Consider the following 16,434-nt stretch of genomic DNA (forward strand, 5'->3'; position numbering starts at 1 on the left):
CCCGCGTGCCCCTTTTTACCTCCTGGGCCTCAGGGAAGCGGTCTGAGCAAAGCAGTAAGACAGCGAGGGGGATCCTGGCACAACTGATTGTCAGAACAGCTGATCGTCGGGAGGAAATATAAATAAATACCGGTTCAGCCTAACTGGTAGCTGTTTTTTTACTACCAGTTGGGCTGGATGATAGCATTTTTTACTACCAGTTCTACTGGCCAAACCAGTAGAATACCACCACTGGTTCTCAGCCAGCTGTCTGGCATTATGATGCCGTCCATTTCCTCATACCAACCCTCCAATAATTCATTTGTGAAAGTCACCAGAAGTTTGAGACCAAGTCAGAGAAGAATATACCTTGCCTAAGACCAATCGGGCTCACTTTACTTGACAAATTACATTTGCAAGTTAAGCAAATTAAATTGGCTTACTTATTTGGCAAATTCAGTAGCCCTATTTTAGTCTTACGTGGTGCTTGAACTCAGACTTGGCTCTTGGTTTTTGGCTTGGGCTTTCATACAAAGGAAACAGAATTATTGGGGGAAAGCATAGTACAGTTAATTGTGGATAACCCCACTGTAGTAACACAGCTTATGCAATGTTTTAAATTTAATTGCACCGCCTAGAAAAACAACGCAGTAGAAAAACTTGTGGGAGGTCTCATTCCCATGTAGATTATTCCTGTCTGGAATTGCCTCTTCAGGCTCTGTAGAGAGATCATGTTTCCCTCCACTCATAATTTCATTCACTTAGAAAAGTACCTTAGGAAAACTACCTTTCTTTCTTCTTAGGAGAAAGTTGGGGGTTGGATTCTCAATGTACATCAAAACTACAGATATGGTAAACCCAGACCAAGGAAAATGTAATGCTTGGTGTAATGTGGGAAGCATCATTCTGGAGAAAAATTATATACAGATAGTCCTTGATTTACGACTGCAATTGGAACTGGAATTTTGGTGGTAACTCATGATGATTGTAAATCTGGGCAGTCCAATTTTATGACCATTTTTACAGGGGTCATTCAGTGAATAACTGCTCTCATCAGCCCAAATCTATTCTTGCAAGGGGACATTTTTGCCAGAGACCAGCAAAAAGTCACAAATTGTGGTCATGTCACTGTGAGATGCTGCACCTATTGAGAGTTTTGCAGTGATAATTCAGTGCCAGAAAAATAAACACAGATGGCTGATGCTTTATTTAACATCCTTATAAACGTAAGTAGATTTTACAAACCAGTTGTAGATTTCTCCAGCGTGGAGCAAAACTCAAACAAAAACATGTTGCAAGTTCAGAGCAGAGCTCCAGTCTTCAGCAAGCAAGCAAGCAAGCAAGTTAGTTTCATCTTCAATAGACAGACCCAGAGCTCCAACATAGCTGCAGAGTTTCAGAGCTTAACATAGAGGCGCGCCTAGGCTACTTTTAGTTTCAGTTTCCAGCCTAGACTACTTTTAGTTTCAGTTTCCAAACTATCCCCATTGGCTGATTTAGTTGCTATGCCTGTTCATTGGCTGACCTTGTTACCAAGTTGTATTCCAGTTCATGAATATACTGACAGCACCCAATTGTAAATATGAAGCAGAGACCAAGGTGTCCAAAAGCTGTCATGGGAACTGGAGGAGGGGGCAGTATGACCTTTTACCACATTCAGAAGTGCCATAAAGCACCTTTTCTGAGCTCCTTATAACTCTGACTGGTCATTTAATGAGTCATCGTAGATTGAGGACAACCTGTATGTGCCCACTAAGATTGGACATCGATTTGATGTGGCATAATCCAAAGGTGTGAAACAAATCACCTTTGCTTTTCCAATGATGCATTGGCAAGGAATTTCTTTTAGGTTTATTTTATTTAGGAAATATATATAGCTACATACTCGCTCACAGCAACTCTAGGCAATTTACAAATGATAAAAACACAGTATTATTTTTTAAAAAAATAAAAAACAATAATCCACCTCGCCCAACCAGGTGACAACCCACAGTTTAATAAGCCATTTGATGCACTCCATCTCACTCTGGGTTCCACAGGCCTGCTGGCAAAACTACGTCTTTAGGACCTTACAAAATAGTGTCAAGATGGAGGCCGGTCTAATTTCTGAAGGGATGATATTCGAAAAGGAGGGAGCCACCACCAAGAAGGCCCTTTTTCTGGTTCCCACCAGATGTACGTCCTTGAGGGATGGGACCCGCAAACATTCCTCGCTTTCCCACTCTAGTGGGTTGGGTGGATGTGACCAGCAAGAGATGGTCCCTCAGATAACCTGGTCTAAAGGTGCTTTAAAGGTGACAACCAGCACCTTGAATCACACCCGGAAGGAACTCTGCAACCAATGCAGCTCCCGCAGGAGAAGTGACACACGTGCACACCGAGGTCTGCACAAAACCATGCGGGCCGCTGCATTTTGCACAAATTGGGAGTTTCTGGATGCTTTTCAAGGGTAGTCCCATGTAGAGCATGAATTGTAGGTATCCTCAACGGTGCCAAAGAACGATGCTTCCCTCAAAACATCAGACCATTGTAGCAGAACTTTACTGTCACTTTGAATGTACACTGATCGGCATGCATTAAAATGAAATTTTGTCACCTATAGCTCTCAAAGGGTTACAGCCAATATACACTACATAAACAGGACAAAATAAAATAAAATAAAATAAATAAATACAAATTTATGCCTATACCCACATCTATCTATCTATCTATCTATCTATCTATCTATCTATCTATCTATCTATCTATCTATCTATCTATCTATCTATCTATCTATCTATCTATCTGTAATATAAAAGCGAAATACCACTCACGCATCATCACAACATCTCCAGAACCATAAAGCCTACAAACTTGAAATTTGGCACATATGTTCCTCTTACCTTCTAGGTGCTCCCTAAGAAAGGATTTTTCGAAATGACCATCAGAGCATTAATATTTCCTATATTATTATTAACACGCTGTGATGCTAAGGAGTTCTACTCCCCCTCCCCACCTGAAAGGAAATCTGTTCCAAATGCAAAACACAAACAGAGGAGAGGAGTTTCAGTTTTACTTTCACAGCACCAAGCAGCTTTAGTATAGAACAGTTGAGCTAAGCCACGCCCAGGCTCCTTGCTGTCTCCTTCTTGCTCACACAGCAAATACTGCTTCAGTTTCCAAACAGCCCTCAACTATCTCACACACTGACAGGATGCTAGCCAGATAAATACTGATGGATGCACAATTTTTTCCCTTTATTTTCCTCCCCAAAAACTAAGCCTGACCACATAGTTTTATAGTGAAGCACGGGTATAGAGCTGGTATATTATATGACACAGAGAGACAACACAGTCTAATTCGGGTGTATACATGTACATGGAGAGAAAAGCAGAGTTCCACTCCTTTTTGCTAGGGTTTGAACGCTGAGTTAAGTAAAGAGGCGGCACAATTGTCCTTTCTACGACACAACTAAGTAGGCAATTCTATGCTTATTCTCTCTGCCTCTGTGCTTCCCCCTCTTTTGTGGAGAGCGAAGCCAAGAATGTTAGCCCTCCACGTATATTCTGTAGAAACTCTGCATGAAGAAACATGACTAAAATATGCACCTGTTCTTGGATCTTTAATTACAAAGTGGAAGGGGGATATTCTTTGGAACATGTCTCTGCATAGCTGCTCTACATTTGCATGTTAAGAAAAGTCCTCCCTGAGCCCTCAAGATAACCTTTTCAAAAGACCCGAAAGACCAAAAAGCTAATACAATCCCGGGTTGTACAAACAGAGGCATAGAATCAAGATCACGTGAACTATGATTGCCGCTTTATAAAACTCTAGTAAGGCTGCACCGGGAATACTGCATCCAATTTTGGTCACGGTACTACAAAAAAGATGTTGAGATTTTGGAAAAAGTTCAGAGAAAGAGCAACAAAGATATTCAAAGACCTGGAGGCTAAACCATATGAGGAACAGTTGCAAGGATGGGTCTGGCTAATCTAAAGAAAAGAAGAATTAGATGATAGCAGTCTTCCAATATTTGAGGGGCTGCCATAAAAAAGAGAGTTTCCCATTATTTTTCCAAAGATCAGAAGGCAAGACAAGAAACAATGGTTGGAAACTAATCAAAGAGAGAAACAACCTGGAATTAAGGAGAAACTTCCTAACAGGGAGGACAATTAACCAGTGGAACAGCTTGCCTCCAGAAATCGTGGGTGCTCCATCAAGTGGGATGCAAATATTTTTACTAGGTTCTGTGGGCGTGGCTAGGTGGGTGTGGCTATATGGCTGGGTAGGCATGGCTTTTTTTTGCAGCCCCCTCCCTGCATTCCATTTTTTTTGCCTTCTGGGCCTCAGGGAAGCCCCCTGGGTGAAGCAGTAAGCAAGGGGGATCCCGGAACAGCTGATCATCGGAACAGCTGATCGTTGGGAGGAGAAAAAAAAAAGAAATACCAGTTCACCTGAACTGGTAGCCGTTTTTTTAACTACCGATTCAGCCAAACTGTAGCATTTTTTTACTACCGTTTCATGTGAACCAGGCCAAACCGGTAGAATCCCACCACTGGTGCTCCATCACTGGAGGCTTTTAAGAAGAATCCAGACAGTTACTTATCTAAAGTAGTGTAGGTTCTCCTGCTTGAGCAGGGGGCTGGACTAGAAGACCTTCAAGGTCCCTTCCAGCTCTTTCTTTCAATTCTAAGTGGATTTGTCCTTGAGAAGCTAAGCGAGGGCCCAGCGGTTGCCACCTACTGATTAAAATAGCCACCCGGTATATTTCAGTGCATTTTAATGCTTTCCAATGACTTCTATGGGCAGCCCTTGACTTACAACGGTTCATTTACTGACCGTTTGAAGTTACAATGCCACTGAAAAAGTGACTGATGACCATTTTCCAGACTTACGGATGTTGTGGCATTCCTGTGCTCACATGATCAAAATCCAGGTGCTTGGCAATCGACTCCTATTAATGACGGTTGCAGAGTCCCTGACTTGTGGTTTCCCATTTTGTGACTGTTCTGACCCAACTGGGTTCCCAGAGAGCAAACACAGACAAAGGCAGCAGCCCCCACCTTTCAAGGTTTAATCACAAATGCTGTTCCTTTACAGATAAAAGGCTGCTTTCCACCAATTATCTCCGACAAGAAAGAGCCTTGCCAAGTTGTTTGTCAAGGCTGCCAAAAACCCAGAGATAAGAACTAATTTACAAGATTCACAAACTAAGATGTCCACCAGTTGAGTTTAAAAGCTTCTTTGCTGTCTGCAAAGAATGCTTTTGCAAACCTGGCTTTTATCCTCTTGAGGGAGGGGCCATAAGCTTGCAGCCTTACTCCTGAGTCACCTGTGCTGCTGTAACTGCTCTTTCCTGCGAGCAATCCTGCGCACATGTGCACTTGGCTCAGGCTCCTCGGGAACCTCCTCGTCGCTGCTGCCAGCCCCCACAATCTCTGAAGGCAGCAGTCCACTCCCAAATGGTCCTGGCCCCTCATCTGAGTCCTCGCTCTCCTCAGCCATCTGCACCTGCTGCCAGCTAACCACAACAGCGACCTTCTGACAAGCAAAGTCCATGGGGAAGCCAGATTCACTTAACAGCCATGTTCTTAGCGTAACAGCTGCAGTGATTTACTTAACAACTGTGGCAAGAAAGGTTGTAAAGCTGGGTACAATTCACTTAACAAATGTCTCGCTTAGCAGCAGAAATGTCAGGCTCAATTGTGGTCATAAGTCGAGGACTGCCTGTATTGTGGACCCTAGGAAATCTTTTTGGGTTGACCTTGGCCCCTGGAGTGGCTTGTTGGAGGCTGCAGGCCATCAAATGGGATGAGCCCACAGTTATCATTTAAATTTTACTTAATTAATTTCTGTTCATGTGTATGTTTCCCATGCATTAAATAATTTTCTCCCTGGGTCCCATTTGTGGATATTTGTGGCGGGGTGAGGTTCCTGAGCAGAGGTGGTATTCAGCAGGTTCTGACCAATTCTGGAGAACCGGTAGCGGAAATTTTGAGTAGTTCAGAGAACTGGCAAATACGACCTCTGACTGGCCCTGCGCCCATCTATTCTCTGCCTCCCGAGTCCCAGCTGATGAGCTGGGTCTTCTTTTGTTGCCCTGCACAGGAGAATGGAGCTGGAAAGCAGGTTAGTGGGGTGGGGAGGGAATGGGGATTTTGCAGTATCCTTCCCCTGCCGCGCCCACCAAGCCACGCCCACAGAACCGATAGTAAAAAAAATTTGAATCCCACCACTGTATATCCTGAGGCCTAACTCAAGCCTATGAAGCCTCTTAGAGGTGCTGAAGTCTAATCTGTGGCAGCTTTCCCAAAGAACCTCTTAGCCCAAAATGTGACTTGCCGTGCAAAGCAGCTGTAATGGTCTTAAGAGGTGTAAGGATGCTAATTGCTCTCAGCTTCCCAATTCCAGTTGTGAGGCTGCCACAGAAAACTTAAGGAGCTCTTACTGAGCTGTGTCTAGTTTGCTGGATTGGCTAACAGTGCCCTCTTGCTTCCTTCCCCCAAAATAAATTAACGTGAAATGAAATAGACTCCGACTTCTTCTGGCAACGTTGCTCAATGGGCTTCTCTAATGAGATGCAGCCTTTATCCCAAAGGTGCTTTTAAAAAAACAACTGGAGTTTTCTTGGTTTTTTTTTCCCCTTGAAAACATTTCACTTTGCATCCAAGGAGCTGCTGATAACAGTTCTATAGAAGAATTATTGAGTCTGTCATCTGCACCTCTGTAACTGGTTTGGTTCTGCAACCCAACAAGACAGGCACAGATTTCAGAGAGTAATTAGGACTGCAGAAAAAACAATTAACTGCCTTCAATTGAGGACCTGTATACTGCATGAGTCAAAAAGAGGGCTGTGAAAATATTTATAGACACCTCACAATCTTGGACATAAACTGTTTCAACTCCTACCCTCAAAACAACACTATAGGGCACTGCACACCAGAACAATTAGACACAAGGACAGTTTTTCCTTCGAACGCCATCACTCGGCTAAACAAATAATTCCCTCAACACTGTCCAACTATTTACAAAATCTGCACTATTATTACTATTAATTTTCTCATCATTCCTTATCACCCATCCCCTCCCACTTGGGCCTGTATGACTGTAACTTTGTCGCTTGTATCCTTACAATTTATATTGACTGTTTCCTAGTATAATTTGATTCCTTATTGTACCTTATGACTATTATTAAGTGTTGTACCTGATGATTCTTGACTCTTGACGAATGTATCTTTTCTTTTATGTACACCGAGACAAATTCCTTGTGTATCCAATCACACTTGGCCAATAAAGAATTCTATTCTATTCTATTCTATTCTATTCTATTCTATTCTATTCTATTCTATTCTTCATTCTGAACTCAAGAAGCTTCTTGGATGAGAAGCGAAACATTTTCAGGGGGGGCGGAAACCCATGAAATTCCAGTTGCTTTTTGAAAGCACTTTTGGGATAACCATGTCCTGGATTATTGAGAATCTCCATAGATGACCCAGCCCTTGGTCTTTGGCCATCTCAGAAAATAGAAGCCTGGTTGATCGATTCATTGCTTGATCAGAAAGTGGCATCACAAACACAGCATTGTGATCGTTGTGTAGGAAAGTGTTTCTCAGCCTTGGCAACTTTAAGTTTTGTGAGCTTCATCTCCAGAATTCCCCAGCTAGCAATCTTAAAATTGCAAAGGTTGGGAAACACACATTTTGGAAGAGCCTGCTGTATAAACTCAGCCACTGTACCAAGGATTTAGTGTGACACTCCTCCTAGGAGTTGGATGCTAACTACAAGAATAATATACTTAAGTGTTGCTGGGTTGCTCTTAAGGTTACAGCTTCCATTCCTAAGGTTTGCAATCACCACATACCCAAAAGAACGAGGGTTTAGATCAGATGCATTGGCTAGAATGCCAAAACATAGTTAGAATGTCCAGAAAGAGGTTTGTTTTATTTCCAAACATTTCCTGCTTTGTCTAAATAATCTTGGGATGTAGGAGAGAATGGCTCTCTTACTTTGAGGTTAAGTTATATTTGATGGACCGCTTGGAGCTGTACTGCGTTAATGACACATCTCAGTTGTAAGCAAAGACAAAGAATGTGTGTGGTATGTGCGAGCCTGTATAAATTATAACACATATGTAATGTAGATTGTAAATCACATTAATGTAGACAGCTGTTCTATATCCCAGAGAGTTTGTTTGGGTGACTGCTTGGCTGGTATAAAAACCTTTAAATGAATGTTATATTTCTAGCTTTCTTCTCTATAGTGGGTTTACATAAGAGTAAAATTAGAAAGAGGAGTGTCCTACATCCTTTTGTACCGAAGGATTGTTGAGATTTTGTAGAAAACTCTCAAACTGTTTTATATGTTGTTTATTTATGGTAGCTAAAAATAGCTTCGTGGTATTGCAGAGTATCTATAGTGATGGAGGAAGCTGATTTTAATAATATCGTGTACTGTTAGACTTGACTTCATCTGTTCTTGCACTTTGTAAACCCGTAAGGTACTGCTTTTCCAGCATGTCTTTGTGGCTTAAGCTGATTGGGGGCATGTTATCATAGTTAGATTTATCATCTTAGTTTAGCCTGTGAATGTTTTTGTGTTCAGTTGTGCTTTCATGTGAATCTTGAATAATGTGATGTAGATGCAATATCCTTAATATATATTAAAGGTAAAGGTTCCCCTCGCACATAATACGTGCTAGTCATTTCCGGCTCTAGTGGGCAGTGCTCATCTCCATTACAAAGCCAAAGAGCCAGTGCTGTTCGAAGACGTCTCCATGGTCATGTGGCTGGCATGACTAAACGCCGAAGGCTGTTTACCTTCCCATCAAAGTGGTCCCTATTTTTCAACTTGCTTTTTTTTTTTACATGCTTTCGAACTGCTAGGTTGCAGAAGCTGGGACAAGTAACAGGAGCTCACTCCGTTATGCAGTGCTAGGGATTCGAACCACCAAACTGCCGACCTTTCTGATTGACAAGCTCAGAGTCTTAGCCACTGAGCCACCAGGGTTTAAATCGTGATTTTTGCAGAGTGGATAATCAGACCATGGGGATCCAAAAGGGATGACATTTATGGGATATTTTCAGCCAGGAATGTATGTTAAAGATTTTGCTTAACCATGTTATTGATAAGCATTAAGTTACCAAACATAAAAGGAACAGTTGGAAACTACTAATATGAAGTCTTGATCACAAGCCTTTCTGGATAGTACTAATAAAGTGAATATTTTTAGCTCAGGGTTGAAATGAGGTGTCTTTGGTGCTCTCTAAGCTTTGTTGTTTCCTTGCAGACGTTTCATTACCCAACTAGGAAACATCATCAGTATTAGAAGAGAGTGGGGTTTGCTCTCTATTCTAGCACCGATGATGTTACCTAGTTTGGGTAATGAAATGACTGTAAGACAACAGTTGTGGTTAGAGAGTGCCAAGGACTCCTCCTTTCTAGACAGTGTTTCCAGTGTTTTGTTTTTTGGGATGGGATCTTGTTTTCATGATTGCTCAAACATTTTGGGCAGACATAATCTCAACTTATCCTTTAAAAAAAACCCACTAGTTCTGCCAGCTCATATACTTTTCAAATAACTTTCCTTCTCTGTAGTCAAGATGGGAGAAATTTGCAAAGCAGGTAGAGGATACGGGTACTTTCGTAGCTATGAGGTGACCAAGGGGTTACTTGGGAATGTCTCATCTTCTATTAATTCTTTTACCACACAGTCTTCTCTCCAGCAATCCAGCATTCCTAGGTTCTCCCTTTTCCATTCAATCTCAAGGGGAGCCCCCTTCTGTCTTTTATTTACCCACACTGTGTGCGTGTGCCAATAGAGAGGCTTTGAAAGGATGGAAAAAGGTGTGAGAAGAAGGGGGAAAAACAGCACCAGGAATAGCATACTCCACCTTTACGTAAACTCAAAGGAGCCCCTAAGAGAAATTACAAATTCTTAAGCTCCTGACAACACAGGAGAAATGAAGAAGCTTATTGCTTAGGGCAGGGGTGTTAAACTTGGATTTTATTGAGGGCTGCATCCGGGTTGTGTTTGACCTCAAAGGGCCAGAGGTGGGGTGTGACCAGGGATGGGCGTGGCCAGCTCAACATCACTCATGTTGGGGGCACCTGTGGTGGCCAAGTGCTAAGGCAGGACTTCCCTGAGACCCTCCCTCATTCTGATTATAATCTTCCTTCCTTCCTTCCTTCCTTCCTTCCTTCCTTCCTTCCTTCCTTCCTTCCTTCCTTCCTTCCTTCCTTCCTTCCTTCCTTCCTTCCTTCCTTCCTTCCTTCCTTCCTTTTCTTCTTTTTCCTTCGCTCTTCATTCTTTCTTCTTCCTTCCCATCTTCCCATCTTTTTCTTTGTCTTTCCTCTTTGTCTTTCCTCTTTCCCCTTCTTTCCTGTCCCTTCTTGCATGCTCAAATGCAAAACGGGAAACATTTCTCCTTTTGCTTTGTTTTTAGTTTGTTTTGCCAGCCCTCTGAAAAGCAAAAATGGGGTGCAGAGGGGCCTGCGTGCAGAGGCACCTTGGGCTGCCCCTTTGCTGTTTCCAGGCTGGGCCAGTGGGCCAGATCTAAGCACTCCACCCATGGGCCAGATCTCCCCTGTGGGCCTTGAGTTTGACACCCCTGGCCTAGGGGGTAATTTTTGGAGAACTGGAACAACAGATTTTTGAACCCAGCATTAACCTTTAGGTGTCCCAATGGTGCTTTTCCAAAAGGCAAGTGGACTTTTTTGTTTTTGTTTCTTCCTTGAGAACCTTTCACTTCTCATCCAAGAAGCTTCTTCAGTTCTGAAGAACCTTTGGGGGCAACCATGACTTGAATAGTTGACAACCTCCTTAGACATTGAATGTTTAGGTGGTTTGGGTGCAACCATGCTCCAAGATTTGAACCTTTGGGGCAATCACAGTCTGACTGAAAATCTCCTTAGATATTTAACCTTTAGGTGGGTTTCTGTTTTGGTGGACAGGTTGGCCATATCCAGATCGGTCTAGAACAGGTGCAGATACAGCCTGTAAATAGCTCTGAATCCTCATTTCATGGGAAAGAGCACTACGTCAGGAGGAAGAGGTCCAGCCAGGGCCATTCTTTGAAGTCAACGATCCCCGTGGAGCACTGCAGTGTGTTACCAGGTGGGTGAGTAGAGATCCATGTGGTTACGGCACTTACTGTCAGGCAGGAAGAATCGGGGCCATACATTAAGTTCCAGTTAAGATGATGTGTTCTGACCAAGGCTTCCCGAGACCGTAATTAAACACATGCTTAGTTAAAACAACTCTTGTTTTATTTCAATGCTGGGAATTAAGTTCATTCCCAGCCTGTAATGAGTCCCAAACAGTCCCTCGAGATAAGCACCCACCTTTCTCTCCTTTGAATTGCTGCCAACAACTAAAGTGCCAAATGAACTATAAAAAAGCCAGACAAAGTACGAAGTCCACACAGAGCTTCAGGGTTTAATCCGAACAGAGCAAACGACTTTGCTTCCTGCAAAGGTTTCTCAAACCTTTGCATGTCCTTTATACCTTATGGGAGGGGAAATCACCTCCCAGCCTTGCTCCCGAGTCGCCCCTTTTGTCTCAACTGTTCTTGCCTTCTAGCAGCTGTGCGCACACACACACTGGGAACAGGCTCCCCTTGTTCCTCTGCCTCGCTGCTGCCAGCCTCCGGAGTCAGCACACCACTCCCAGCTGGTCCTGGCCCCATCTCTGCAGAGGATGCAGGACCATCATCCGAGTCCTCCCCAGACTCCCGGACTGGTCCCTGTTCTTCCCCACTGTCCAATTCCGCTGCTGTCTGCACAGGCTGCCGGCAAACCACAACATGATCTATTGCTCATGACTATACACAAGAATGCAGTCAACGAACTGTCAGCACTGCATTGGCTCTAGAAAACAGTCAGTGGAATTCAAGAGGGGTTGGACTTAGATTGTTTATGGGAACATAACGATTCTAGGCTGATTCCTCTTGAGTCCCACCCCAGCTCTGCAAGCTCTTCTCCTACATTTAATATCTTGGGTACTGTGGGATGGGAGATGGAACAAGAGCATATACCCTGGTACAACAGATCTGACTACTATTCATATATTACCCTGTCCGTTCACCTGCAAACAGTGTCCGGGCAATATACTCCATGCATACACCAGGCCTAAGCAGATTGGTCTGTGTTTATGGTTCAATGTAACGTTCAAACTTATGCAAAAATATTTTCAGCAGAAAGGGTCAATGGCTTAAACCTCCCTTTATCCTGCTGTGGAGAATTTGTGGTATACATTACATCAGCCTGTGGAATGCCATAAATCTCAGTTGTGTGTTTTGTGTACAGGGTGGATCACATATTATTTTTTAGACAATAGAAGAGATCAAACAGGCCCAGTGTTGCAAGTGGATTATAACACTATGGCCATTATAATTATAATGCTACATTCTTGCAACATATTAAACCACAAACGTTTATGTCTAAACTGCAATGGCTAAGCTGAAAATCAACAAACTACATTATGGAAACCAGAACGTTGTGTTAAGCTATATTTTGGGTAGGCTTATTTTGCCCTAACATTTTATGTAAGGCAGAATCAGAATATATTTATTATGACTTTATATATACAGAAATGAAGCATAATAAATAATAGTGGTCAGGCAAAATCCCCATTCCCTCCCCACTCCACTAACCTGCTTTCCAGCTCCGTTCTCCTGTGCAGGGCAACCAAAAAAGACCCAACCGATCCGCTGGGACTCAATGGGAGGCAGAGAATAGATGGGGTTGGTGGCTTCAGTCAGAGGTGGGATTTTCTGGTTCTCCGAACTACTCAAAATTTCCGCTACTGGTTCTCCAGAACTGATCAGAACCTGCTGAATCCCACCTATGTCAAGGGCTACCTGTATTGTGGGAATGCAGCTTTTCTAGAAAATAAGATGAAGCCTTTTATTTATTTATTTTAGTGCTCAGAGAAGTTTGTAATCTGATTGGCATCTTCAGAAACACGCTTATTTTGCTCTCATCAACTACACAAATACTTGGGAGAAAAACATCTCAACCCTTTATTGAGAAATGCTTATTTAAGCTATAAGAATGTAATCAAACATGTAATGGTTTTTTTCCCGATGGCTGCAAACATGCTGTTTTCCTGGGGAATCTAGTGTTCCTTTCTTAATCTCTTTCCCCAAAATCTCAGCCGGTGATGTAAACTCTCATTACAGAGGATGGATTTGGTATAAAACCCAGCTGAAAACAAGGCAGAACTGTCCTCTGAAACAAGGCCATGAGCCCTCCGTATATTGTTCTGAGATAGGTCAGCTGCAAAAGTTTGGGTTTGCTAAACCACATTCTTCTTCTAAAGTCTTAAATTGTGTGAGAGACAGGAACGTGTTTCAAAGGAACACACTGGTTTTATTTCTAACATCTAAAAGGCAAGCAAAAAAGGCAGGCATGAAAAAAAAAACATTTCTAAGGCAAAAGAAATCTCAACTGTCAGTGAAGATTTAAATGTATTCATTCATTCATTCAATCAATGTAGGTGTCACCTGACTCCAAATTAAGATAGTGAGGCTCACAATATAAAGCACAGTATAAAGATTCTATCAGAATGAAAAACACGAAACGAGAGAACAAAGCTGTGAATCTGGTTAGCAATAACAACACAAATATCACACCCATAAGCAGATTTAAGAGAAAGTGGTTGTTTGGAACAATCTGTAGGCTGGCTATAGTCAAAATAAATTTCTTTAGATTCATTTTGGGTTAGAAGTTGTAATTAAGCTCACACATTAAGCTATTCTCAGTTTTGTTCATCATAATTGGCTGAATAAACCCAATTGCCTGGGTGCACCTATAATGTTAAGGCAGGATTACCCAACTGGATATTCTCCAGTTTTATGGATTTTGCAGCTTGTAGAATTCTTTGCAATAAAAGCATCTATGGAGTTCTAGGTTGGAGAAAATTGTATTAGGGCATAAGTCATGCATTTCCTGAAATGTTGAGCTGTGAATCATTAAGGTATGGATCAAACTATATCTGATAAGAGGGAGAATTCATATTATCCTACCATTATCCTATCAGGACTTATCTATGAAATCCCTCCATAAAGTAAACTTCAGTATCCATGCTAAAATAAATGAAAATACACATCTTCCTGATTGAAGACCAACCTTTTTATACTGAGCCATAGTGGCACAGTGGTTAGAATGCAGTATTGCAGGCTAACTCACTGCTCACTGCCAGGAGTTCGACTCTAACCAGCTCATAGTTGACTCAGCCTTCCATCCTTCTGCGGCTGGTAAAATGAGGACCTAGATTGTTGAGGGCAAGAGGCTGACTTTGTAAAACCGCTTATAGAGGGCTGTAAAGCACGATGAAGTGGTATATAAGTGCTATCTCCATATGGAGCCTCTGATTTAATTTTATTACTAATAATTGCTTTATTTTTAATGGGTGTTCTGATTTTAGCGTACTTTGTAAATTAACTCATGAGAGCAATGCCATGTAAAAATTCTGAATAAAAAGCAGTCAGAAAAGTTGTAACACATTATTGGTCTTCCTTGGTGGTCTAATCAAATCTTAGAATCCCTACGCCCAAGTAGGATATGGTGGGGAATCTTGTTTGCTAGTAAAATACAATAGTAGCATAACCTGGGATGGAGTTCTAGAATACCTACTTTTGTTTTTGAGACTACGTAGACAATACTCATTAGTGATAGCACTTCCCAGTAAAAGCATTCTTGCCTTACTCATAGAAGCACTTGTAGATAGGTGAACACAGAAAAATAAAGACAATTTGCCATTAAGCAAGCAAATTCTTATTGCTTCCACGATTTAGAAAAAAACTCTGAAGATGCTTTCCTAGTTTGGAAAAAGCTCTGAATATTTTTTTTTTTTCAAAAGCCAATTATTTTATTTCTACCACAGTGCTGTTCATTTGATAATGATGTTTAGGAGATTTTGTGGTATACTCAAGGCCCAGGTATCAATTGTGGACCGTTGTTTCCCAGTGCATAAATCCTAAATATGCGTTGATTCAGGTTTAAATAATTTTCTCCTGCATCTTTAACCATCATCCTTCTACCATGTTATATTTTTGCAGCTGTAGGTTTAACTTGGCTTGGAACATCTATTGTTATGGCCAAAAACTACGCATGCTAAAAATAGCAAGCAATGTAATGAAAACTCTCTTATCCCTTATTAGGAAGTACATGTTGTAATACGAACAAGTGCATTTTTGGATGACAGCTTATGTTAGATGTATTGTGAACTCAAAACGTTACGGGCTGTAAAACTGGCAACCATCTTGTATGTGTACCTCTGTTCCTTGATCTCACATTTTCCTAATGTGATGTTCTCTGGATGGAAACTCTAGGCTGGAAACTCTAAGAGTTAAAGTTTCCAAACCTACTGAGTGCACCAGTCAACAAAAGAATTGCTTTTCCCGTGCCAAACTCATTTTAAATCTAATTTAAATAGCAATAGCACTTAGATATATATGCCACTTTACAGCCCTCTCTAAGCGGTTTACAGAGTCAGAACTATTGCCCCCAACAATCTGGGTCCTCATCTTACCGACCTCGGAAAGATGGAAGGCTGAGTCAACCTTGAGCCGATCAGGATCAAACTCCTGGCAGTGGGCAGAGTCAGCTTGCAATACTGTATTCTAACCACTGTGCCAGAGCTCTTGGGAGAGGGAGGGAGGGAAGTGGGGAGGAGAGAGAGAGAGAGAGAGAGAGAGAGTATTCTTAGAGAGAATATAGACAGATAGACAGAAGATAGATAGAGATAGATAGATGTATGCTAGATAGATTTTTATTTTTTATTTATTTATTTTATTTTACTTGTCAATCGCTTACAAGATAATAGGTATAAGTATAAACATGAGTAAGAATACAGGACATAGGTACAAATAAATGGGGACAATAGGACAGGGACGGGAGGCATGATGGTGCACTTATGCACTCCCCTTACAGACCTCTTAGGAATGGGGTGAGGTCAATAGTGGATAGTTTCACACATGGTTGGAAAAAATGATAAAACAACACATAGACTTTAAACCAGAGATTTTTTATTGGGAATTATACCGGAAATATACAATAAAGAATTGAAGTATTTGATTGTAAATGTTTTAACAGCAGCTAGATTTGTGTTTGCTAAGAATTGGAAAAACAATAAAATACCTATGCAGGAGGAAGTTATTAAGAAAATTATAGACTGAGCTGAAATGAGTAAATTGACAGTTGAAACTAGAGAACAAGAAGATGAACAATTTTATATGATATGGGATTTGTTTTATCAATGGTTGGACAAAAAGACATGGTAATGTAATAGATTTGTTGATTTTGTAATAGGTTTAATAGATAGATATAAAATATAATATAGACATATATAACCATTGGATGAAAGTATGATATAAATTTTAAAATAAAATTTAAAATATCTCATATAAAGTGATAGAATAAATAGTTTGGTCATGGATGATTAATAATTGATAACCATATAAGCATATGTTAGCT

General features: G+C 41.4%; 1 protein-coding gene across 1 annotated transcript in view; it reads left to right on the forward strand.

The window, feature by feature from the left end:
• ADAMTS17 (ADAM metallopeptidase with thrombospondin type 1 motif 17) overlaps window positions 1–16,434 on the forward strand; it is a 161,780-nt gene that overhangs the window by 12,785 nt on the left and 132,561 nt on the right. The window contains exon 3 of the mRNA XM_087972857.1: window positions 10,909–11,071. Within this exon, the coding sequence (XP_087828983.1) occupies window positions 10,909–11,071 (163 nt within the window). The remainder of the gene's footprint in view (window positions 1–10,908; window positions 11,072–16,434) is intronic.

Source organism: Notechis scutatus, chromosome 11 (genome assembly GCF_049901735.1).
Source record: "Notechis scutatus isolate UNSWTSFEM ecotype Mainland chromosome 11, rNotScu1.2, whole genome shotgun sequence".
NCBI classification, from domain to species: domain Eukaryota; kingdom Metazoa; phylum Chordata; class Lepidosauria; order Squamata; family Elapidae; genus Notechis; species Notechis scutatus.